This window comes from Falco rusticolus, chromosome 3 (genome assembly GCF_015220075.1).
Source record: "Falco rusticolus isolate bFalRus1 chromosome 3, bFalRus1.pri, whole genome shotgun sequence".
NCBI classification, from domain to species: domain Eukaryota; kingdom Metazoa; phylum Chordata; class Aves; order Falconiformes; family Falconidae; genus Falco; species Falco rusticolus.
Window position 1 is genome coordinate 74,421,218 of NC_051189.1, and position 23,737 is coordinate 74,444,954.

The following is a 23,737-nucleotide window of genomic DNA, read 5'->3' on the forward strand; positions in this document are numbered from 1 at the left end:
TAAGGAAGTAACATTACATGAAGCTGAAGTCTGGTAGACCAGCTTAGGGAAAGATTCAGCTATTTATCCACAGAACAGTCACAGAACAAATTTTTGGCACACTTAAACATTCAACTTAATGGTAAAACCAGCCAATATTGATAATACAGAAAATACCTCTGAAGCCCCAAACTGGTCTCAAATTAGAGGAAGGTTTTAGCTAGACCTACATGGGAATGTGGACACGATATTGTTGTAGTGCCTCATCATGATTAGTTTGACCTATCAATGGAGTGTTAGTGAGAAGGGAAAAGTAATATATCCTGGAATTTCTTATGGCACATCGGAATAAAATCCTGAAGATTTGCTCTTCAGATTATCAGTTCAGAAACTTGTGCTTTCTCAGGTGGCTTTTTGCATCCTCTTCAGACTTACCAACCCCTTTCAGGGTAGGGTGGATAGAGCTCCAGACACCCACGCTGCCTTTCCTCAGCCTTTGGCCAATGGCAAACTCAAGATGAAGCAGGGGGATACCCTCCAGGACTAGCAAAATCAGGAAAGGGATCATGAAGGCTCCTGAAATGGATAAGGAAAAAGACCATTTCCCATCAGTGAAGTACTACAATAAAGCATAAACATTAGATTTGTGGGCTTTTAACATAGTGAGTGACTTGTAGGCCTGCTTGTGGAAACCGTTCTCCGGTTTCTGATCAGTGTTTCTGCCTAATTGCCCAAGTATGTAACTTCATTACATATGTGGTTTCAGGCAGGGATTCTTATTCTTTCCAAGTGACAAACAAAAATACTCCCAAGGTTAAATTTTGAAGAAGCCACCTTGGTATTACAAGAGGAGGTAAGGTGAAGGAAAGTTAATTACTTTCCTGGAATGACTTCCTTTGCTTTTTCTGCAAAAGATTATGGCTTTATTATAATCGGGAATCATGCAAATTATATGAAGGAGTTGAATGAACTAAGCAACATGCCTTGAAACATCAGGCAGGAGCCTGGGGCTGTCTGCATAAAGTAACCAATAACTTCCTGGCAGCTGTGTTCAACAGCTTTTATGTTTGAGTAGATGAGATCTGAAGTTCAGGGTTCAAACCTTGTTAATTATGACAAAGCCGGTTAGTATAGGACAAGTTTTTAAAATTAATTTCTTCCTGAACAAAGTGTACCTGGGACGTGAGAGATAAGAGAGCACCACACTGGAATATCAAAGTGCAGAGTCAAATGCTTGAATATTGCTACATGTTATACATAATAACAATTATGGTTGTTGTTACAAAAAGTCTTTAACTTCCTAATGATAGGCAGTAAATAATCTTAGTGCATTAAAAAAGTGAAAAACAGTATGTGAATGGTTCAAGTTTGGGCATTTGCTGACTTTTTCCTCATGTACACAATGAAAATCAGATTGTGAGTGAAAGAAGAAATTTGAAGAATGGAAACTATAGTTTTGAAACCAAGGCAGTCAAATGTTTTTTCAAAAAGCTGAACTGCATGCTTGTCTGCTTCATGGGTATCTTCTTGATGTTGTCTACACCAGTTGTAGAAACTACCATTACTGCAAAATTTTCACTTTCTGTGCACTTCAATAAAGTCTGCTAAAAACAATATTGTTGTATCAAGTGGCCACTATTATAATGAAGTTAGCAAACTATACTTTTTGCTTTCCACTCCTATGGAATTTGTGTAATGCTAGTTACTCACCTGTCTTTCACTGACATTTTTAACATTTGCTAATCAAAATCAGTCATTTTGAATACATGAGATACTATTCAAAATGCTAAGCACTTTGAAAATGCACATGCCACACAGCAGGTTGAATGACTAATCACTGGTGCACCAGTAAATATATTTTTTGTTGACTGGCTGCTGAAATACAGCTACACCAGGAATGGTGATGTAATTCTCAGCTGCCTGTGCCCTGGCATCATTGTTGATGATGCAGAAGTCTTACCCAGCACTGGCAGAGGTTCTGGGCTTCATTGAAACTGCCTCACACTCAGTCACTGCAAGAAACTGACTCCCTCTGTCCTTTCAGTTCCTGGCATTTTTAAAGGTGTCTCCCATGTTGTCTGTATGGACTTGCTTAACTGTGCTGGAACATGGAGCGATGTGCACATAACGGCCCCTCTTCATCTGATTAGACATGCAGTGCATGCAGATTTGGCATCAAAGAATTTGTTCTTTACTGATATGACATCCTCTGTGAATAACACTTCTTTTAACTGTTTTATTCTTGCTTTCATAGAAAACAGGATTTTTGCAGTGTACATGATGCATGCCCCCTCGCTGTCGAGAGCTGTCCCCCTACTTCTGATGGCTTCCTCCCTACATGGGAGGGTCAGTGGGACAAGCTCCACACACAGGGCCTCTGGCCGTTCACAGAGACAGCTATGTGTCACTGCATGGAGCTGCAAGCAGACAGGAATATGTTGTGTGCTCCAACCTCGTGCCAGGCTGGCACAATTTCCCCCCTCGCACTCTGTCCAGGAGCTCTCATGAGGGTAAGATGAGATAAGGACAGGATAGTTGCGTTTATGCTAAAAAGTTTCAGTTCCAGAGCATTCTCTCTGTTTTAAGCCCAAGACAGCTCCTGAGTCTGAAACCTGGCCCTACGGAGTTTGTACAGCTGCTCTATCTGGAGCTTTTCTTTTTACCACCCCTTTGGGATGCCAGATAGGTCTCTTCTGTACCACAAACTCGTTTCTCTGTGGTAAAGCCCTTCCTCAGCAACGGTAGTAATTAAGTCCAGAAGATGAATCTGTACAGCTACGTGATCCAAATACTCTTAATTTTTGTGCTCAGGGTAAGTCCTTGTCACCCTTTGAAACTCAACTTGCAGTGATTTTAAATCATCTCTTGAAATTTAAGAATGGACTGGCAGTTAGTTATGCTAAGGTGCATTGCTTAACCGTCTTTGCTGCTAATGGAGACATGTAACTTTTTTTTTCATCAGGTCACAGTAAGATCACTTAGGGACATGATTAGGAATTCCTTCTCCCCCACCCCCCCCCCGGTCAAAGATCTTGTTGCATAAAAAAATACACAGTCTTTATAGTCCTTTTGATCTATGACCACCTGTTTCTTAACATACCTGTCAAAGAAAATATTTTTTTTTTGGTAATTACCATCTCTGTTAGCAGAAGGGAGGGAAGATCAGGCTGTTTCCTATGAAGCATTAAAAGCATTTCCTTTAGAAAGCATTCAAAGGTAGTCTCAGCTTTTTGCCTTCAGTAGAAAGGAGTCTGATTGATATTCTGATTTGACTCCATTTTTTCTATACTTGAAACATCCTTGTAAACCTTAAATGTGCACCTCCACTCACACAGCTCTAGCAGCCTGGGTAGACATCATGCCTCAACCTCCAAAGACAGCGAGATTCAGCAACAGCACTGTCCCTACACCATAAGCCTTCCTGTTGCCAGCACAGTGCACCAAATTTTGCACCAAAGTGCAAAAAAGACTCTCAGAATTGAACCATCTTCTGTGGGGGACATGCCATGAGTGCTCTATCAACCTCAGAGTATTTCCTGAGGTTTCAAGATACTTTACAGAAGTCCCCTTATTAAGATGTCGCAAAAGAAGTCTTTCAGCACGCCACATCTTTGACAGAGCAGTCAGGTAAGGGGACTCCATGACCTTGTGCAGCCACAAAAAGGGGAAAGGATGATCTTCGTGGAGCCATCTATCACATGAAAATGGTGTGCTGCCCAACTGTGTGCTCACAGCTCCCTGGCTTCCTTGCTACCTTGGAATTACTGGGAAATAAATTTCAGGTTCTGGGATGGACACAAATGGGGAAGGTGGGTATCTGTTCACCCCTTTTGTCATCCCAGACATAAGTACATGGTGCGTGTACACACCTGCAGTACAGAATTTATATCCCTAAGCAAACAGATAAAACTAAAATCTCTAGTTTGAAGGGCTAGGTGTTATGGTAGCTCTGATGAGTTAAAAATGCAGGGTGTGCCATGTCAGAACTGGACAAATAAATAAAGCTACCAATATTTAGTTGTAGGAATATTTGTATATTTTCAAGAGAAATAAAACTGCAGTTCTCAAGTATGTATGTCACTTTTTGCTCTTTCTTGGGTTCTTCTCTTTCCAGGGTTCAATTGTAACAGCCAGCTCAGAAGTCTGACTCTGCTTTATTTTCCATTTCTCTCAATATCTCCCCAACCTTTCTGAAAGAAGCTACAAGTGATAACAACTCTGAAAAGCTGCTATATGGGACATTAAAAAAAATAAATCAATGCTTTTTAAGCTGTCACTATTTTATAAACCTAGCAAATAAGTCAATAATCTGAAAATAAATGCTGTATAGATGTATATAAACAACGAGTAATCTTCCAGTCTGAAAACCTTACAGCTGAGATACTAGATTCTTATCCCGTTTTGGTACTGTATTTCAAAACACGTAATTGATTTGGACACCTGTAGATATTACTCTCTCTTTAATCTAAGAGTTTCAAATGTGAAAATGAAAAAAAAAAAAAAAAAAAGGCTTTCAAATAACTCCTCATAAAGGGAAGACAGGTAGACTTCAGATGGAGATGTTTTTCTATACTGTCATATCCTTAGACCTCTACTGTAGTGAGGGTACCAGTACCAGCGAGGAACTGCTGATGTTTTACTGTCACTTCATTCAGTGTGGCACACACAGAAATAAAAAAGCTTTCTCTCACGCAGTGGCAAGGTTTACTGCAGACATACGCGAGCTGTAGACTTAGACTTTTTTTTTTAATCAGTGGTTTAAACATTAAATATATGTCCTCTTTTTTATAATACTCAACAGGGACGAAACAAAAATGTTTAACCATTGATTAAATGGGATATTGCTCAATAAAGATTAAACAAAATCTATGTGTAATGTCAGAGATAGCTATCAAATGAAAGGAAATTTCAATCTCATTAAACTGTTGAAAGCATGGAGGCAAACACCGTAGCTTTTACACTGTGTGTATATTGAAATCTTGTTCACCTGTGGTAATGATGTATTTTACAACTTCTAAGACATTAAAAAGGTAAAATGTGTTTTACTCCATTAAATTTTACTGGGGTAAATATTCAATTTTTAAAAATATAAAGTCACAGTCTATGACAACAAAATAAGTAAATTATGCAACCACCCATTTCTTTTTGTATATCACAATGTTAAAACACTATTGTCATGTTGTGTGTAGGAAGAAGCAGCTCTCATATAATTTTAGATTTAGGTTCAAAGATCTGAAAATCAGAGTTATCTATATACTCAGTATTCCTGACTACCTTCACCACAGTCTATTTGCAGAGGAAAAATCCACCTTCCTTGAAGTCCAAGTACTACAAGGGTAAATTTTATACTTCACAGTAGTCTGTTTATGTTTCATGAGGGATATAAAATGTGCAAGCACTGATTCACAAAGTAGGTGAACATCCAGCCTCATTTGGGAGCGCCCTTGCTGAAATACCTACACCCTTGCTACCAGACCTCACTCGTACTAAATGACTCCAAATGTTCATCCATATAATTCATATTTCAAAAAGAAAGAAGTTAAGATAGCAAGTCAGCCCTCAGAAATTAGAAATTATTTTCATAAGGTAGTCTATACAACCTTGATTCTGCATGCACCTTATGAGACAACCTCTAATTATATGATCACATAGGACTTTTTCTTATCCCCTGCAGATACCTGCTGTGTGGTAAATAGCTGCATTTTTGTCTATCTTTTAATGCATGGCCATAATCCACCACCTTATCCAAAGTGAGCTTTATGGGTCTATAAAATAATCATGCCAGGGACAGACTTAGGAGCAGCATAATCCCCATCTCCAATGAAAAAGAGCAGCAGCAGGGATTCCTGCTGCTCTGCATCCAGGATTCAGTGAAGACGTACCTTGAAGACACAAAGGGTGAAGGCATACATATTCCAGAGTAAAGGCACTGGACAGACCAAGCGAAAATGGAGCTTTGTCAGTGCACTCATGATTGTGGTGTATGCTTTGTGTTAGTTAACTTGGAAGAAGGTGCATGATGTTGCAGTTTGCCCCTACTCTGTTACAGAGGCACATCTGTGTCCCTGACCTGGTCACACAAAAGCAAAGATAAATGAATCATATTGGCCATCATGCTGAGTGGCAAAGAGTAAGGCAAAATGTGTCCAAAATATCTAGTAAATACGCATTTCCAACAGGAGGTAGCTCAAGCCAGACTTAAAAGCATTTGTGCAATCCAAAGCGATGCAGATTGCTGCATCTATTGGGCGTTTGCTGTGCTGTGAGCATGGCTGAATGGGAAACAGGGAAGCAGAAGCCAGAAAATTGCATGAGGTAGAAAATGTCTCGGCACCAAAATATCTTCAGAAATAGAACTTCAAGATCTGTTTTTACAATACAGATAGTCACATGTTCAAATTCAAAGCCATCCATCCAAACAACAGCCAGAGCCGTTTTTGTTTTCTAACTGAAGGGAGAAGCTGGAGAATAGGCACTGCATTGAGAGGATGGCAGTCGTGGCAGGAGATGGATTAAGCCCTACCAGAAGAGGCTGAGGTGCATGGTACAGCAGGGAAGGGAGAAGGATCAGACAACAGCTCTCCACCTTCACATGTGATGAAGTTGAGAAGTCTTTTCTAAGAAGCCATGGGAAGGCATTGCTGCCCACTTTTATGTATTGCCTCACAGCATTGCATAGGAACTGACAGAGAAAGTAGCAAGCCTGGCTACAGGGACACATATCTGTACAGTAGCTCTGAGCCCAGAGCCAGCCACCTAATTTCTTTACTATGTGCTGCCTTTCACCTTCTGCCTAAAATTTGACTGAGAGAGATTCTTGGGGAAGCATGGGGAAGCAAGAAGCCGGGGATAACTGGTGTTAGTGTTCCTGAGCAAGGACAAGCCACAAGCTGATAAGAAAGAAAAATAACTGCTGCCACAGGATAAATTAAAACAGTACTGACGAACACACAAAAGCAATTGATAATTCTTCACTGACATCAGTCAAAAAACCATGATCCATACTGAGTTCTTTGGATCTGTTGGATGTTTATTTTTCAGCTGCATTTCATATGGTTAGAACATGAGGGAAAGGAAAGATAGACAGAAAAGCAGGAAAGTGCCAATGAAACAACCCTGGGAAAGAAGGCATGTCCACTTTCTAAGTAGAAGAACCTGAAAAGCCAATGAGTACCATGAATTCTGGAGATATCCATCCACTTTTTCAAATTAAAATTGTTACACATGGAAAGGGGGTTAGTGCCTTGTAACTTTTTTTGTTGCAAGAGTTGGCTGTGCTGCAAATGACCTTCAATTTGAGCTGCAAACTCTAAACACCAGCCCATGTTAGAAAAATCTTAATGTTAAAGGTGTCTCTTCTTGTAACTGAGTCATCTGTTGTTCAACACCCCTGAGTTTGTACCAGCAGCTCCCCAGAGAGCCTTCCTTGGTCCCTACTCTAACTAGGTAGAGGAGTTTTTAACATCTTACTGTGTACATTTAATAAAAATTACTTTGAAATACTGTTTCTTAAGCCAAAAATTTTCTTTCAAGATCAAACATCACAAAGGAACAAACACTTTTTACACATATGGCAGAGTGAAATGCAGATAAAAAGTAGGCAGTGAGCAGAAAAGACTGTCAGAAAATGAGGAATGTATGTTGTCATATAATATTTAAACATTGGATCAGCTCAAGATCTTTAAAAACAAAATGCAAAACAATGAAAAATTTTTAGTGTGGTCCTGCAGTCCTAACCTGAACCCTAAGGAGTCACAGGAAATCATATGCTAAATAGCATACATTTGGATTTTAAATGACATAATAACACTAGCTTCTAAAAACATATTCTTAACATTAACTACTTTCACGTTATTACTCCTATTAATAATTACACATGCATGGATCCTACAGCTGATGCACAGTTTAGTCCAAAACCAATGAAAACCCTATAATGAAAAGATCATTTGGGATTGTGATCAGAATCACACTCCCAAGAAGTTTACGAATATTTTAAAATATACATTATATATATGTATGCATGCAAAGTAACATCAGTTTTAGATTGAGAAAATATGCTATGTACATGACAGTGCAAGACTGATTTGATCAGTCCCACATCCCGAAATGAAAACAGTCCCTTCCTTTTCTTCCATCACTAACATGACTTCAGTGGGTGCTCATAACCTGTGAAAAAACCTTCTCCGTTAAGACGGTCTTCTAGAGATGAACATCGCTATTCTTATAGGAACTGACCAGTTCTAAGCATATGCTATTATTTGTTTCCCAAAAGAGAGATTAAACTTAGTTTATAGCCAAAGTTAGTTAAGATATATTAAAGACATACCTCCTCCATGGCTCTGACAGAGATACGGAAACCGCCACACATTTCCTAAACCCACACAAAACCCTACACACGTCAGCATATACTGAGCCTTGTTATCCCATTTTGGTCTGGAGTCTGCCTCTTCTTTCTCAAGGACCTCAAGTTCTGCATGGGAAGGTATCCTGTCCTCCAGGCCAGGATTGGGCAACTGTAGCTTCACCATATTTTAGTTCCCGAGTGAAAACGCTGCCCCAGTGAGGAGATAACGAAACAGGCAGCTAGTTAGAAATCTGTGCAAAAAGAGATCATTTATTTGCTGTCTTCAGCTATATATAGTGAACCTTTGGCACTAAACTTGAAAGTGCAGGCTTGTGGTAAAAAGAAGTGTCAGCAAATCATTCGATTGACCAAGTCAGCTCTGACACTTATTAATGCTTTATCTGTCAAGGTTTTATGGAACAGTCTGTTCATCTAGTAGAAGACATTGATTTCAGCTAATGTAATTCAGGAGATAATTTGGCTATAAACTGTAATCGCCTATAAGGTTATGAAACACCCCTTGCCACTCCCCTGTTTAAACTCACTTAAATACATATATAGCCCTAGCAAATATGGAGTAAAAAGATTCCACTGGCCACAGACTGAATACAGAGGTTTCATACTATTTATCAGGAAGATAAACTGCTTGTGAATCACCATCACATTCAGTTTCCCATAGTGTATGCTTACAGAATTGCATGTTCCCTGTTAATTGCCAAAACATGTTCTTCCGTCTCTGTAAGAGATCCTACCCTACTAAATGCTCTGACAAAAAAGATGAAGAATGAAAGGGATTATAAAATCTGACCTTTAAAATCATAAGCATAATCTGCTTACCCTAACACCTCTAATCATTATAGAACAAGGTCTGAAGACTATAACAACTTTCTTGTAAACGGGCTTGAAATCAAAGGTCCCTTCATCTTTTCTATGACCCTATGATGCACTGGTCAAAAATAAAAAAGATACACTGGTTAACAAATATCACAGATACTACTCACATCCTCATTCTTTCAGTACAAATCATAACAAGACTGTGCCATCTGTATCTCAGTGTTATCAAAAGATAAGTACTCGCCACTGAAAACTAGAAATAAAATCTAACACAGTGTGTGTTGTAGGAAAGAATTTTGTCAGCTCATTGCATGCAATGATACAGGGTGGTCAAAACAAAGAATTAGAAGGGATCTTGTAAGTCTAGCCCCTGCAAAAGGTGAACCTATCACAGCATCCCTTTGCAACCTTATTGTGTCAATTCAAAATTGGGGTTTAGGTACTCCCTATTTCTAAAAGGCTAGTCTAGATTTTCAGTCCTCTTATACCCTGAGAAGGCTGTTCATTATCTTTTGAGTTGAAAAGTTGCAGAAGAAGTCTTCATCCTTGATGTGGACAACTGTATATTGTAGCCCAGGTGGATTTTCCCTGTGCCTTGTAATCAGGTATTAGTATTTCTCTAATTTGACTTGAAATATCTCTATCAGTTTGCCTAGTGATAGCACTTGCCTTTTTCATGTCCCTGTCAGTTCTATTGACGAGCTGTCTCCTAATTAACCACTGGATCAACACCTTTCCCCTCTTTTAGTGGTTACAACTAAGGATTTCCTGGCTTGCAGCAGAACTTCTTTCTGTAAGTTACCAAAAGCATGTTTTAAACTTCACCCAGTTTCTGATACTCCAGTATATTGAGCTACTCAGTTCTTCCAGGATGATACATGTTCAGCATTCACAGTACTTCGGAGATTGCATCATGAGTATTTCGCTAACATGCTACTACTTTTTGTCCTTGGTCATTAGTAGAAGAATGGCAAAAGACTGTTCCTAAACTGATCCTTGAGGAACTGCATTAGTAACCTCACCTTAGACATCATTTCTACTGTCAGCACAGCTTATCATCACCATCAGATCTTTACTTAGATTTTGTTCATGTTATATCTCCTATTTAGCTTGGCTAATACATCCAGTGGTGGACAAGCGGCCGCTGGTCTATGAGGGTCCAAAAAGACTATATTTACTGTACTTTCCTTATCTAGAAAAATCAGTTTTCACTTTTAAGTGGCAATAGAGAACTTCCAAATTGCGGCTCTTCGACTTCTAATTTAACAGAAAGACTTTGACCTATTGGTCAATAGCAAGAAACTGTACGGTCCAGGAGCTCACAACTAATCTGAGTTATTATTCTGCCTCCTGAACTGTAGGAAGATAATCCCAGTATTCATGCTGTAGGGAATATGAGGCAGTAGTAAAGACCAGACAGAAGACACAGAAGAAAACCCAACATCCTCCCCATAATATTTCTACATTCCCTGACTTGTAGGCTTTAGTTCTAAATCTTTGCGAAGTCATACGTACAACCTCTTTCAATAACTGAATCAGATTGTGATTACATACTGTCCACACAACATATCTTACAGCTACAATCTAATGTCTGTGTAGTCAGAAATCTTTGACAATCCAGATTCTGTGTAGAATTTATTGAACCTAAAATAGCATCTTTTTCTTTAAGCATAGTGCAAGCTGACATGGAAGGAATGAATGTAGCTTCCTTTAGGAATCAGATTGTATGAAGGCAAAATGAGAGGATATGAAATAAATTCACACTTGTATTAGGGTGATCTGAAAAATTCCAAGTTTCATGTGCAAGCAGTTTCTATCAAGATCCAAAAATACATTCCAGATAGCTTTCTACTGAATAAATCCGAAATGTCTTTCTGGAGAAGTTTCTCTTACTTCAGTAATGCCAGGTTCCAGTGGTTGTTATCTGTCAGTTGTTAAATATTTGCAGAAGCAAATATGCTGGTATAGCATCTAGCTCAAATTTCCTTATCGGTGTAATTGCATGGCTAATGATCTTGGGAGGCGTAGCGTCTTTTTCTGAAGGACCTGCGGTAGCCATGGCACCAGCTTGACCATGACCCACAGTCGCACGCAGGGGTTGTCTACATTGCCACCCTGTGGATTTGAACGCACAGGCTGGGGCTGCTCTGCGGTGGCCACAGTCACTTGCTTGTCCAACAGAGCCCCTTTCCTTCGCTCCGACGAGGTGAACTTCCCCTTCAAGTAACACAAGGCTTAGGTTTGGCACATCCCACAGGGTTTGGTAAAATTCATAAATCTGGATGAAATCAATCCTTTCACAATATAGGCTGCCAAACAAGACATGTTTTGCAAACCGCTAATTATAAATCACGGAGAAAATTGATCTTACATTTAGATTGCATTACTTGTGTTAAAGCATTTCGAATGACAAATCTGTCTTTTTGTCTGCTACCCCCATATTTTTAATGTATTGTTTTTTCAAAAAGTTAAAAGAGACCATACAAAAAAAGTAAGCCATCTTGTCCATATGCAACTCACAATTTTACAAAAACTTTATTCAAAAGGAAAAATATGCCTTTTAGAATGCATATATTTCACTGGAATACACACCTACACATTTGTGAAAGAATATGGGCATATTCCTTTTCTTATATGAGAATGTCTTTCATCTTGCAGGACAATGAAGATGTTAGGAAAGAGTATGAGAGGGGGTAGCAGTTAAGAAAAGACATGGCAGTAGGAGAATACTGGGGATGTAGATCAAGACAACAGCAAGGACGGAGCTGCTCGCTTCCCTCTGGGTGGCCAGGTCTGGCCCATGATGTGGTACCACCTGGGTGGAGGGGCTCCCGGCTACAGGCAGCCCCCAACATGTCTGTGGTAGCCTGGGCTCCACAGGGACTGTCCCTGGCTCGGAGACAAGCCATCCTTCCCTGAAGTGCAGGTGGGGCCTGACAACCTCTCCCAAAATGACCACCTAGCAGCTGCTCCTGCTTCTGACCCCTCAGGGGTCTCCCTTCACACCGGCACAGGCACTCCTGAGCCAGCACAGCTGACTTGCTTTGCAGGGAGCCACCCCTGTATGGAGGAGGACAGGTTCTTCTCTCCTGTGAACAAGCTGAGTTGACTGACCTGGCTGAAGCACCTGTTGTCTTCTGCCCTCCACCATGGGCTGGAGGGCACTGCACTCTTCTGGCTGCATCCTGTGAAGAGGAGGACAAAGACCAACCAGCAGGACAGCGGCCTGTTCTTCAAGAAACCCAGTTCCTTTCATTTGAAGCCATTAAGAAAAGCAGAGAGCAGTGTCAATATATGTGTTTCACCTCCAGTCATAGTTTCAGGAATGAGATACAGTATGGCCCTTTCCTTGTGATCCCATCATCCCTGGTATGACATAGGACAAGTCTGTAATTCTCCAAATATTTTCAGAATGACATTTACAGAGGATTGCAGCTAAAGGCAACTAACCGTGAACACCAAATTTGTTCTCAAATCTTGCCTTACAATATACCATGCTATTAGGATTAACTACATTATTTTCTGACTCTTTTTAGTACTGAAGAAAACACTGGTGTGAAAACTCTTACTCTAGTGATTCTAAGGCAATATCGCACCAGCATTAATCATACTTATTTTTTCAGTCAGCTTCTACTTTGTAGTCAAAGCAAAATATACAGTGATCACAATTACTCTCGGTTGTGTGACAAGCCTAAAACAAAAAAAGATGGAAATGTAAAGACAGTGGTAACTATACAGCCAAATGCCTAAAGCACAGGATCCTCTTTTGGAAAAGTAAAGTGGTAAGGATGTTTTAAAAGCAAAGACGAAGAAAAAGAAGAAAATTCAGAGGTTAAATGAAATGCTCTCGCTGGTGGCTTGTCCCTGGCAAAATCTGCTTGGACCATCTTTTAAAATATGTGGAGAAAAACCAAAATCCTTTTACAAGGTCCCAATGGGTAAAATCCTTGATGAGCTATGCAAAGAGGAAGCACTGAACCCCAGGCTCAGGATGAGACTCAAAATCCTCAGCCCAGGCAACGCTAATTATCATATTAGAACAGGAGATATGCAGGCAAAACGTTTCAGAGTTGCTTAGTTTTAAGGCCAATAATCAACGGCTGGTGGTTATGGTTTACATTGCCAAGAAATCTTCTTTAGATCTTTAACTTGATCTAAGTTTTATGCTCTGTTGTTCACAAACTCTCCCTGATAAGTAACCACAGCAGTTTAAGCAGGGAAGGCTTTGGAGAAGTCCAATAATCTTTGGGGGCTAAATCTCTTCCCATGCAACTAAACTTCAGCAGGTGGGAGAGAAGTCCTCTTGTACCAGCAAGTATCACTGCAGAGGAGAAACAGGACGTCACTGAACTGTCATTGAAACTGTCTCAGGCTACTGGGAACACAATAGAGGTAGGATGTCATATGCAGTAACTTCCCCACACATCCCATTCTGGAGTGTTTTTATGGTGTCAGGGAGTTTCCTTCAGCAATCTGACACACCTAGAAATTTCCAGTCTGTGTTTATTGGGGAAGTAGTAGTGTCCTTAGCCACAGACTAATTAAAGGGCACAAACTATGAATATCATGTCTGCTACAGTTCATCCACAACTGAGCTGACACTGATGCTCACAGCACTTTTCTCCCTTTTTATCCTCCAGAAATAGGCACAATCTTTATTTTTGTATATACTGGTAGTTTGCATAATACTTACCTCAGCTTTGTATATAAATATTTCACTGAAGTAATATCAGCTCCAGCAGCTTCATCCTTCTCTATTTTGTTGTTCTTGTTGACACCAGGGAGGGAGGATGTGCTGTCCTTAATATTGCACTGCATACTTTCAGAAGATCCCCAAAATACTGCTTTCATCTTTGAAGAAAACATTCAATCTTCAGAATCACTCTGGGGAGAATTACAGGCAAGGTGCATAGGTGCAGAAATGTTTCTGTGGACCACACCAAATTATCTGATCTCATGATGGCCAGGGTCACGCTAAATTTCTTAGCCAATAAAGTACTATTGCTTGGATCTTTCTCACCACACGCATCTCTTCTCTAGCAGGCAGCATAACATTGACAGTTGTAGGTTACTGCTTGCCATGTTCATTAAGCAACAAACAGGGCTCTTTAATCAAGGTTGTTACTGTTTCCGCTGCCTGTGCTGCAGTAGGCATGAGATGCTGACAGGCTGCTGAACTACATCCAACTCCTGCATGTCACCTTGGCATAGAGGTCTACTGCAATACCCACTTCGGTGGAGGCAAGTTCGTTCTGTCTTCATCTCTGAACACCACGGGTTTTCCTCATCTTTCTTGTTATTATGCTCTAGTTGTGTTTGGACCAGAGAGCTCTAACTGTGGAACATCAGAGATGCGCCCCAGAGGAGCTCATGGTCTTTTCTAACCTAAACGATGCTATGATTCTATGGGAACAGAGGGTGCTGCTGAGGCTGCTGGCTAGAAGAGCCGTTAGCCAGAAGGGGGAGGTAGCATTTAGCAAGAGGAAGCAGCTGAGGATTTCATTCTGACTGTGCAAGGGAAGTTTAGAGGTGAGGCGTCTCAGTAATGCAATCTTACAGGAGCAGTTATAAAGAGAAGGTTGAAAAAGCATTTTTCCAGCAGCTGGAGGGCTTGGGCTGGGATCAGCCTGGAGCACGGGGCTGTTGGGGGAACACAACAGTGAATGGCCTTCATGGCAGGTCGCAATTCCTCTTCAGACTCTTTCACAGATTGTTTCCAGAGGCATCATTTACTCTTAGTTGTTTGGTTGTTGCCATTAACATTATACACAGTAGCTAGCCAGTATTTTGTCAGTAATGTTCCACCTTTTCACTTTTTCCAGTGGCTATCTATAGCCTGTTTGCAATTAGTCTTTTTGCACAACTCCTTCCACAGTAATTTCTCAGACCGTGGTACCCTGCAAGCAGGATTATATGCTATGACTGCACTTGTCCATTTGAAATAAAGCTTGCCACACTGTGACTTGTCAGCCACCACCCTTAGTGTTGTTGTACTGTAAGCATGTACAAGCTGAAAGGGGTGGCTGTTTTCTGACAGTCCTTCTGATCTTAAGGTCCAAAATGCTCCCTTTGCGCCTACATGGTTTGCCAAGGATGTGAGTCTTGGTACCGCGTATGTCTCCAAAGTCTGCTGTAAAGGTTTTGACAGAGCTTTTCCCATGCTAGAAAACCAAGAATCAAATTTCAATATTCAGATTTAGATGTCTCTAACCAGAGGTAAATTTTCAACCTGGGGTATTTTTCAGAGACTCCTGAAGCAACTGTGTTCAGCTTATATTCAACACCTTCCAGTGGCTGCAGTTGATTGTGTCAGTGTCATGGCTGGAGCTGATGACAAAGCCATGACATTTCTCCCTCCTGCATTTTAGGTCAGTGCACATGCAAAAAGGTCACTAAAGGGGAGACAGTGATTTCCATCCCTTCCCACATGTTGCTTGGCAGGACCAAACCATCAACAAAGGCTGAGGTGACAATCTGGTTTGGCCACATTGTTGCATTTTCTCTGGTGGAATCCATAGCCATCTTTTTCTAGGCTGCAGAGTAATGGAATGATTTGGTGACACTGGAACCCCTTGTTTGACACTGACCTTGATGGCAATTGGCTCAGCATGATCCTTTTTCAGTTTCAGAAAAGTGATGGTATTTCCAGAACAAGCTTCATCTGTCCATGTTCTCAGATAGTTCTTTTAACTTCAGAACCAGAAGGTACATTCATGTACCACTGAGCCGGGGGCCCCAGCCGTTCTGAGAATACTGCCCACAAGGGCTGTGGGTTTTTCCTGGCATATCAAATGATTACTTGGAGTGACTGTACACTCTCAGAGAATCCAGGTTCAGCTATAAGGCCTATTTGCCACCCGTTGGCCATTAATAGGCCAAGCTTGTTATCCTGGTTGTCAGAATCCATGGTAGGAGTATTAAGATGGTTGATTAGATTGCGATAGGTCTCTCAGTTCTGCCAGAGAATTTGATTCCCATATCAAAATAGTTTGTGTTCCTTGAAACTACTCAGTATGCATGTTACCATCCATTGTCGCAGCACTATCAAAACTAGCCGGCTGCAACAAGGCTTTTACCATCCCATACCAGGTCAGCTTCAACAAGTAGCTCCCACACCTTGCCCCAGCACAGCCACCAAACCCCACAAGGTTTCAAAAGTCCATCTACTGTTTGTGCTATTTCTTCATCCTCTTTAAGCCAGTCCATCCTACTTCTTGCCTCTGCTACATCCAGAGTCTTCCCTCTTCTTGCTCCTCCCTCTCCTCTCTCAGTTTCTTCCAGGTCTCTCTTCATCCAGTGCTCCTCTTCCATACCTCTTAGAGCTATTTAACTGCTTAGCTGGAACCAGCCACAGCTGCACATTATCCAGGTCAGCCAACCCACTGCCCCTGAGGCAAGCCCACAGCTGTATATGATCAATGTTAATTAACCTGCCTTCATTACTCTATAATTCTTCTACAATTCCTGTACAATCCCTAAGTCAAAGTTCTACTAATACCAGTCCTTTGGGGGTCTGTCTGCATGAGGTCTTTTAAACTTACTTCATCTAGGTCAGGTGCTGAGGTTTTTCTTGTTTCTTTTTTCTCCTTCAAAATGTATTTAGGTGTTATCAGTTTAAAAGGCCAATTTGTCTGCTTTCTAAGACTTTGAATCTTTTCTGTGCTGGGAAATGGTTTCTCACTCTCCCACTTGGACTTTACTGACTGAACACATGGCTGCACACATTCACAGACAGAATGTTTATTATTTCTGTTGAGATATTTTGCATAGGGTAATGCTCACAGGGAGAAGCGAATCTCTTGACCAAGACAGCTGCGTGGATGCTGATGTTGCAAATATCTCTCCATGGTGTCTTCAGCTAGATGGACTGAGACTCCCCAAACTGTTGTTCCGGTGAATTCTAGCTGACCACTACAGTGGTCATTTGATGATTGATGATTTAAGATCAATTGATGATCTTAAACTATGTTAGAAACACATCTTAACTATGGACAAAAGACAGCCACACCTGCCCATCCTTTCATAGGCAGGAATGGTTTCCACTGACTATATAAAATTACACGTGGTTTGGTCAATTCCGTAATCAACAACAGAAACTCCTTGGGGAAATCCCTGGCTGTGCACTGGGTCCTTCACCCCAAGTAGTTAAGCAATATATCTAAACATTCCGATAGCATCTATCAGCTCGAGGAGCAGAACTCCCATCTATCAGCAGGAGCTCCCTGGGAAACTTCTGGCATGGCCCCAGCTGCTGGGAGAGCTCCTGCAGTGATCAGTTGATTTTGTTTTGAAGTGGCTAGCAGATCAGTTGATCTCCTCATTGCCAAGCTACCCTAAATTCAGTGTGTTACTTCTTTGCCGATCCATCTGTCTTCCCAGCTATGTAGTGACTAGCTGGAGACCTCCTGGAGTAGTCAGTCAATTAATGACTAATTGGCCTCAGCATGCACACAGGCACAGCCTTCATCCAGCTGCACCACGGTAACGATAGAGTAAACCTGAATTTCATCCTTTTATCACAGCAGTAACTCAAATTCCTTTGATATAGCCACAAAACCTGAACTGCTGACCACTGTTTTGACCTTGTATCCTCGCAAAGGAACACTCACTATTTTCTCATCCTCATATAGGAGTGCTCAAAAGCATGATTTAGAGCAAGAGGCAAAGGGTGGCTTCCTAAGACCCTTCTCTCCAGAGGGACTTGAAAAGAGCTGTCACTTCCAGAGCACAGCATCCCTTTGAGCAAGACATGTCATGTCAGTGTTCTTCTGACAGATCCTATTCAGGCAAAAGGAGTGAGAGAAGGCCAGATCCTCTGGGCTGCTCCTCTTTACCTGCCCCGCTTCAGGAGCATTTTCTAAGGAAGATTTCCCTTTTCTAGCACTCAGTTTAGTACTGAGTTTCTAGTTTCTGTGACGTCCAGAGTGTGTTTTGTGTTTCTCTTTGTGTTGCACGCACCCAGGACAGCAGCTGTGCTGCACAACAGACCAGGGAGAACATAGGGATTTCTGCTTTTATTGAAAGCACAAGACATCTCAGGGTGTTTCCTTACCCATGTCTAAATGTATAAAGTCATATGAACACAGCTACTGCCCTGAGGGGTATGGACTGGTGATAACTTGGCTGTGATAATGAGGGATGGGTAAACGCAAAGGATTGTGTCAAATACAGAGGTTAAGGATCTTTTATGAAGGGAAAACGGACTTCCAGAGCATCTGAGCACTGTCCCAGAGTGGCTGGATTGCAGTTCTTCACAGAGCAGGAAGACGAGAAAATCCACACAGGGAAACAAAAAGGAGCTGACATGCAGAATGAGATATCCAAGGGATTCTGGAGGAAGACAATACCCTACATAACAGACAGAATGAATTACCCCAGTCTTTCAGTGGGATGGTCATCTTTAATCACTCATCTTCAGTTGAAGTTGGTGTGCTCATCTGTTTAACGATGTTGTTCTTTCCTATGAAAGAACAAAACTTTCCAACATACTCTCTTCTCAGCACCAAAACTTTTTACATGCCAAATTAAAAATTGTCCAATTTGTAAAACCTTAAAATTGTGTGCTTGGAAAGCTGAAATAAAATAGCAAATTCCACTTCTCCTACACACCTTGCTCAAGTTACAAAACTGCAGAAATATGTAAGGGTTTTTATTAGTTCTTATTGTTTAACAGGTAAGTGACAATTATCATAACAAAAAAATTCATTAGGTCTTTTGAAAACAAATTATTCTTGCGTTCTACATATATTTGAACTTTCAACATAACAGCCTACAAAGGGGGAATATTTAAAAAACATGTAACAGACTGATAAACATGAGTTTTGGTAGAAACTAATAGGACCAGTGCTTCTAAAGCAGTTGCTTCTAAAAATTGTCCTCAGATAACTCTTCAGTCTTAATAGAATAATCTGCAAAGTGTCCATGAACAATAATTCAACAATTAGTTGTACAAATAATTGACACTTCTAAATAAGTGAAACTGAGTATCAAACCATTGCAATCCAACTCTATACAATTGAGCGTACGATGCCTCAACTTAATGCATTTATACCGAAAAAAGTATTTTACCCTCGATTACATTTTCTTTAAGCATTCCGAGTGGTGACAAACTATGAAAAAAATGAAAAAGCATAAAATGTTTGATCTTTTAATACTAGTAACTAATGAATATGTACAAATTCAAGGCATGAATCTCAAATGCACTGGCATTGATTCACTAGCTGCTGTTTGTCAGCTGCATTGCTTAACTGCCTACACCTACATATCAAATACACCACAGCGGTGTGGTCACACACTTTTCACATCCTGAAGGAATTACACACAGATTAAGTTATTCAAACTAGTCTGTTCTACTGGGCAATTAGGGCATGTGCATATAGGTAGCTACAGCAGCTTGGCTCAGGCTGTCACACAAAGTAGTAACTCAGTTGCGTTCTCATCTCCCAGCCCACATATGCTTGGCATGCAGACAAATTTTGGCCTCTCAGGCATTTGTGATGGTTCCTCTTCCCCCCTCTCCCCCCTTCCCTGGTCTATCTACTACGACTTTATTTAAAAATAACACAACAAAACACAAAAGAAAATCAATGCATTAGAGACTAATAAATCAATTCAAAGTGAGCAAAATCACAACTGGAAAACAGAGTAGTTGGGAAACACATATTCTATTTAAGAATTTCTTTTCATGTTAAGATATTTTTGTTGAGTAACTGGATTAGGTCGCACACGTTGCTTCAAAAGATTTATCTGCTGTCTTCTGTGTCCAGACTGAAGTGAAACCAGGAGGAAATAAGAGAAAACCCTGCATCTGCTGGAGTCTCTTTTAAACTTGGATGGTCATTCACTTAGCTGAACTGCTTCTGAGCCATGCAGTAGCTCATAGCCTAAAGCAAACCTGTTTGTAATGTCCAGCCCTCAGTAAAGAACTTCTAATTAAGGAACTGACAAGCTACCAACACTAACCAAAGTCAAGTGACAAAGGCCAGATTTTATAAACAAAAGTGTGAACACTGCCCCTTTGTGGTCTAAGGCTGGATTAGAAAGAAGAAAAAGGTTAGTATCCCAGCTACCTGGCATATTTGAAAATGAAGGTGGTTCTTACTGCTACAAGGACCCGAAGACTACTCAGAGTTTTAAAGGATTTAAGCATGGAAATGCACTGGGGTTTTGTTTTGTTTTTTTCTGCTTGTTGGGTGTTGTGTGGGTTTGTTGGTTTTTTTTTAATATATGTAGATCTGTTTATTTTACCGTGCTAACTTTAAAGCTAATTTAAAAGCCCCCTTTCTTAAAAGTTTGCAAAGCCTGTGTATCTGTAGGCTTTCATGGTCATGTATACAAGAAGGGGTGAACCATAAGCTCAAAATTTAAGCTGTGGAAAAGTATACTTCCATTTTGGGAGAACTGAGACAATTGGAGAGGGAGGTAGGGGCTACCAGTGCATGTTGCATTTAGGTTCCTATCTGCAAATTACAAACAGGACCTGTCCAAGGAACGGATGCAGATGCAATGGCTGTAACCCACGGAGGTTCCTGCAGGCTAACCAGGTAGCAGCCAGTGCATTGCGATGTAGAGGCAGCAGCACGGTGACATCTATAATGGATGCAGACTGTTGGGTTACAACTGAAACCTTGACTGAGAAAAAAGCCTAAGTATTCTTAACATATCTCTAGTATGATGAGAATACAACTTTGAGTTTATACGCTCTCTAGTACTCAAGCATGGATCTCTAGCTCCAATGAGAATTTCATCAATCTGTTTCCTCTGTTATTTTAATTAGCATCTTTTGGATGTTTCATTCATAAAGTACTATTTGTGTATTAAATTGGAAGACAGCGCAACACTGATTAATTTGAAACATGATACTATTCTCCCCTCAGAATAATAATACATACACTTATACGCACATGCATATTTATACACATGTATATTTATATAAATGTATGTATATACATGTAGGATATATGTGGCAAGCAGCTTGCTCAAACACGGTGTCTTCCAAATATCTGCCTCAAAATCAGTCTTGTTTAAACAAAACCCCCTAACTTTAAAATAATAATAATTAAAAAAAAGGATAGCATTAGACACCATATAAAACATCAGGGATAAGGAACACAATGTGCTATGGCAGTTGTCACACTTCTCTGTTGATGGAGCATGACCACCAACTAGGTAAATCACTCTAAATAGAGTTCTGTCTTGCTGCTTCTTTTACCTATGGAAGCTGGCCTATCTCTATACTACGCTGCAGTCTGCAATACAAACACACTCACAGAGTTTAAGAGCATGCATAGCTCACTAGGGCATCTGTTGGTAGTGAAAGGAAAGGCACCAACACTGCACACGTCCCATGCAAACACAAGTGCAACAAAGAAGAGAAACTGAAACACAGTAGGAGAATTTAACAGCTTCAGACTACAACTGTGATTGTCCCTACTATGCACAGTGGATGACATGAAATCCCGATACTTCCTCTGCTTATCGTTTTCCTAACATGGCCTTTTCTGCCCTCTTGAACTTCTGTAGTTCAATAGCTAGTTCCCAGTATCTGAGATACAGCCACATAAGTCTTCCATTCTGACTTTTACTTCTGTTGAGTAGATTGCCACAGTAGTTATCATGTTTGAAAATATCTTTTAAGCCACTTTCCATATGTAGAGCCACAGCAACAGGATCAGTTGCTGCTTTAACTAGCAGATTTTTCTCTATTTCTAGTCTCTGGCTTCTGGGTACAACAAGACTGCAGTAGATGTCCTGTCTTTCTTTAAGTCCCTCTTCAAATTCTTTTAGTAAAATATTGGCTCTCTTTTGCCACTCTTCTTCCTTTGCCAGACAGCTTTGGTACAAGTTACCTTCTGCTCCTGAGTGCAAAAGGACTTGTTTTTCTCGCTCTAACTTCTCCTGCTCCTGCTCTAGGATCCTTCTTTCTTCTACTAGTTTGCGAGACTGGGACACGAGGGCTTCACGGTAACTCAGGGTTCTGTTGCGTTCCTTTTCAAGCTCCAACTCCAAATGAGCAACCGTGCGGCGATTTTCTGTGATTATATCCCGATATTTGGCTTCCAGATTTTTTTGTAAAGATGAATGTTTTTTATAATATTCTTTTTTTTCTCTTTCTATTTCTTTTTGACATTCTCTGGTCCAGATCCAACCTGTCATATATGAAGGAGACTTCAGATATAACACATATAACATTGATGGGAATGATTAATTAACTATGCTTCTAAAGAAGCTATTAAGTGGTAAAAAACTTTCTTTCCTGCCCTCCCCAGTGATACTCACTTCTAGTCACATCCCACAAAATCTATTTCTGTGGGTCCATGTTCACAGTAAGTCACTTTAAATGGTCGTATTTCTTTTGAAGTAAAATCTCCCCGTGTCTTTTACTGCTAATACATACACTTCTTAGATTAAAGAGGAAAATAAAATTATGGGGAAACAAACTGGAGGCTTCTAATGCAGGAACTGCAGAGAACTTTCCAGGCCCAGGAAATAAACATACCTCTGCATCTCCTTGGGCTGTCACCAAGGTTAGGCTCTGTAGCACACCGTATGTCCGCTCTTCCGAGACAGGTTTGTAAATCAGAGGTTATTAAACATGGATTCGATTCCATGTGTGAAAAATGGCCGTTGCCTTAGTGCTGTGAACAGTGCTCCCTGGTTATAGCATTACAATCCGACCAGAGGAACCCTCCCCGGTGGGGTCCGGCGTTAGCCCCGCACCACCTCAGCTCGCCCTGTGGCTGGCGGGCGAGTGCCCGGGAGCGGCCACAAGCCCCGGCGCCCGCGGAGAGGCCCAGGCGCTACTTACGGAAGGCGGCCAGGCCCAGCATGGGCACCAGCAAGGCGTAGTTCCACCTGCTGCCTTCATCGCCGGGCTCCCGCCGGTTCGGCAGGATGTTCCAGTTGGGAGGGTCATTTAAATTATTCATGAAGGCACCTGAGATTTACAGCAGAGAAACACGGCGTGAGCAGCCGCCCTCCTGCGCGGCCCGCCGCCAGCTGCGGGACTGCCGTTTCTGCCCCAGGCCCTCACACGGCGGCCCCGCCAGCCGGGAGCTCACCGCGGGCGGGCCTCCGAGCAGCGCGACGCCGCCGGGCCGGCTCCCTGCCGGTCAGCCTCGCCGCCCCGGGGCTCGCCGCTGCTACCGCCCTCCCCTCCCCCGGCCGGCGGCACGGTAGCTGATGCTGCCGCCGTCCCGACGACCTCCAGGATCCTCCGCGCCGCAGGCCCCGGCCCCGCCGCTAGGCCAGCGCCGGCCCGAGGAGGGGCGCGGCCCCGACCGCCGCCCGCGGAGCGGGACCGCCACCTACCAGCCCGGGAGCGCGGGGCCGCGCCGGAGCCTTGTCGCTGTCACTTACCTGTGGGTCCCGCCCCCTCCCGGGGCGGCCCATTAGCCTCGAGAAGGAGGGGGGAAGCCGAGGGGGGCAAACCGACGGGCTTGCCCGGGTGCTGAGCGCTCCCGGCCGCCCGCTCGGGCGGCAGGGACGAGGGGAAGGTTGAGGAGGGGGGAGGACTCCGCACGCACGCGCTCAGGCCGTGGCTCCCCCCTTCCGACACACTTGGTCTCTCCCGCCGAGCCT

At 41.9% G+C, this 23,737-nt stretch overlaps 2 protein-coding genes across 5 annotated transcripts in view; both read right to left on the bottom strand.

Moving 5' to 3' along the window:
- SLC6A19 (solute carrier family 6 member 19) overlaps positions 1–16,480 on the bottom strand; it is a 32,238-nt gene extending 15,758 nt beyond the window's left edge. The window contains exons 1-2 of the mRNA XM_037381798.1: positions 8,306–16,480; positions 415–555 (exon numbers count right to left, since the gene is read on the bottom strand). Coding sequence (XP_037237695.1) covers positions 415–555; positions 8,306–8,507 — 343 coding nt within the window. The 5' untranslated portion in view covers positions 8,508–16,480. The remainder of the gene's footprint in view (positions 1–414; positions 556–8,305) is intronic.
- Positions 16,481–18,791: 2,311 nt separating this feature from the next.
- CCDC127 (coiled-coil domain containing 127) lies at positions 18,792–23,716 on the bottom strand. 4 transcript variants are annotated; one of them, XM_037380410.1, is made up of 3 exons: positions 23,468–23,507; positions 22,965–23,093; positions 18,792–22,305 (listed from the first exon to the last, which is right to left on the bottom strand). In XM_037380410.1, exons 2-3 carry the CDS (start codon positions 23,083–23,085, stop codon positions 21,632–21,634), a joined length of 795 nt encoding a protein of 264 aa, XP_037236307.1. In that variant the 5' UTR covers positions 23,086–23,093; positions 23,468–23,507; the 3' UTR covers positions 18,792–21,631. The 4 variants fall into 4 exon arrangements, with proteins under 4 accessions (XP_037236307.1, XP_037236306.1, XP_037236308.1 ...); XM_037380409.1 differs by lacking the exon at positions 23,468–23,507 and adding an exon at positions 23,218–23,461; XM_037380408.1 differs by lacking the exon at positions 23,468–23,507 and adding an exon at positions 23,516–23,716 and having other exon boundaries at positions 19,292–22,305.
- Positions 23,717–23,737: the final 21 nt, after the last annotated feature.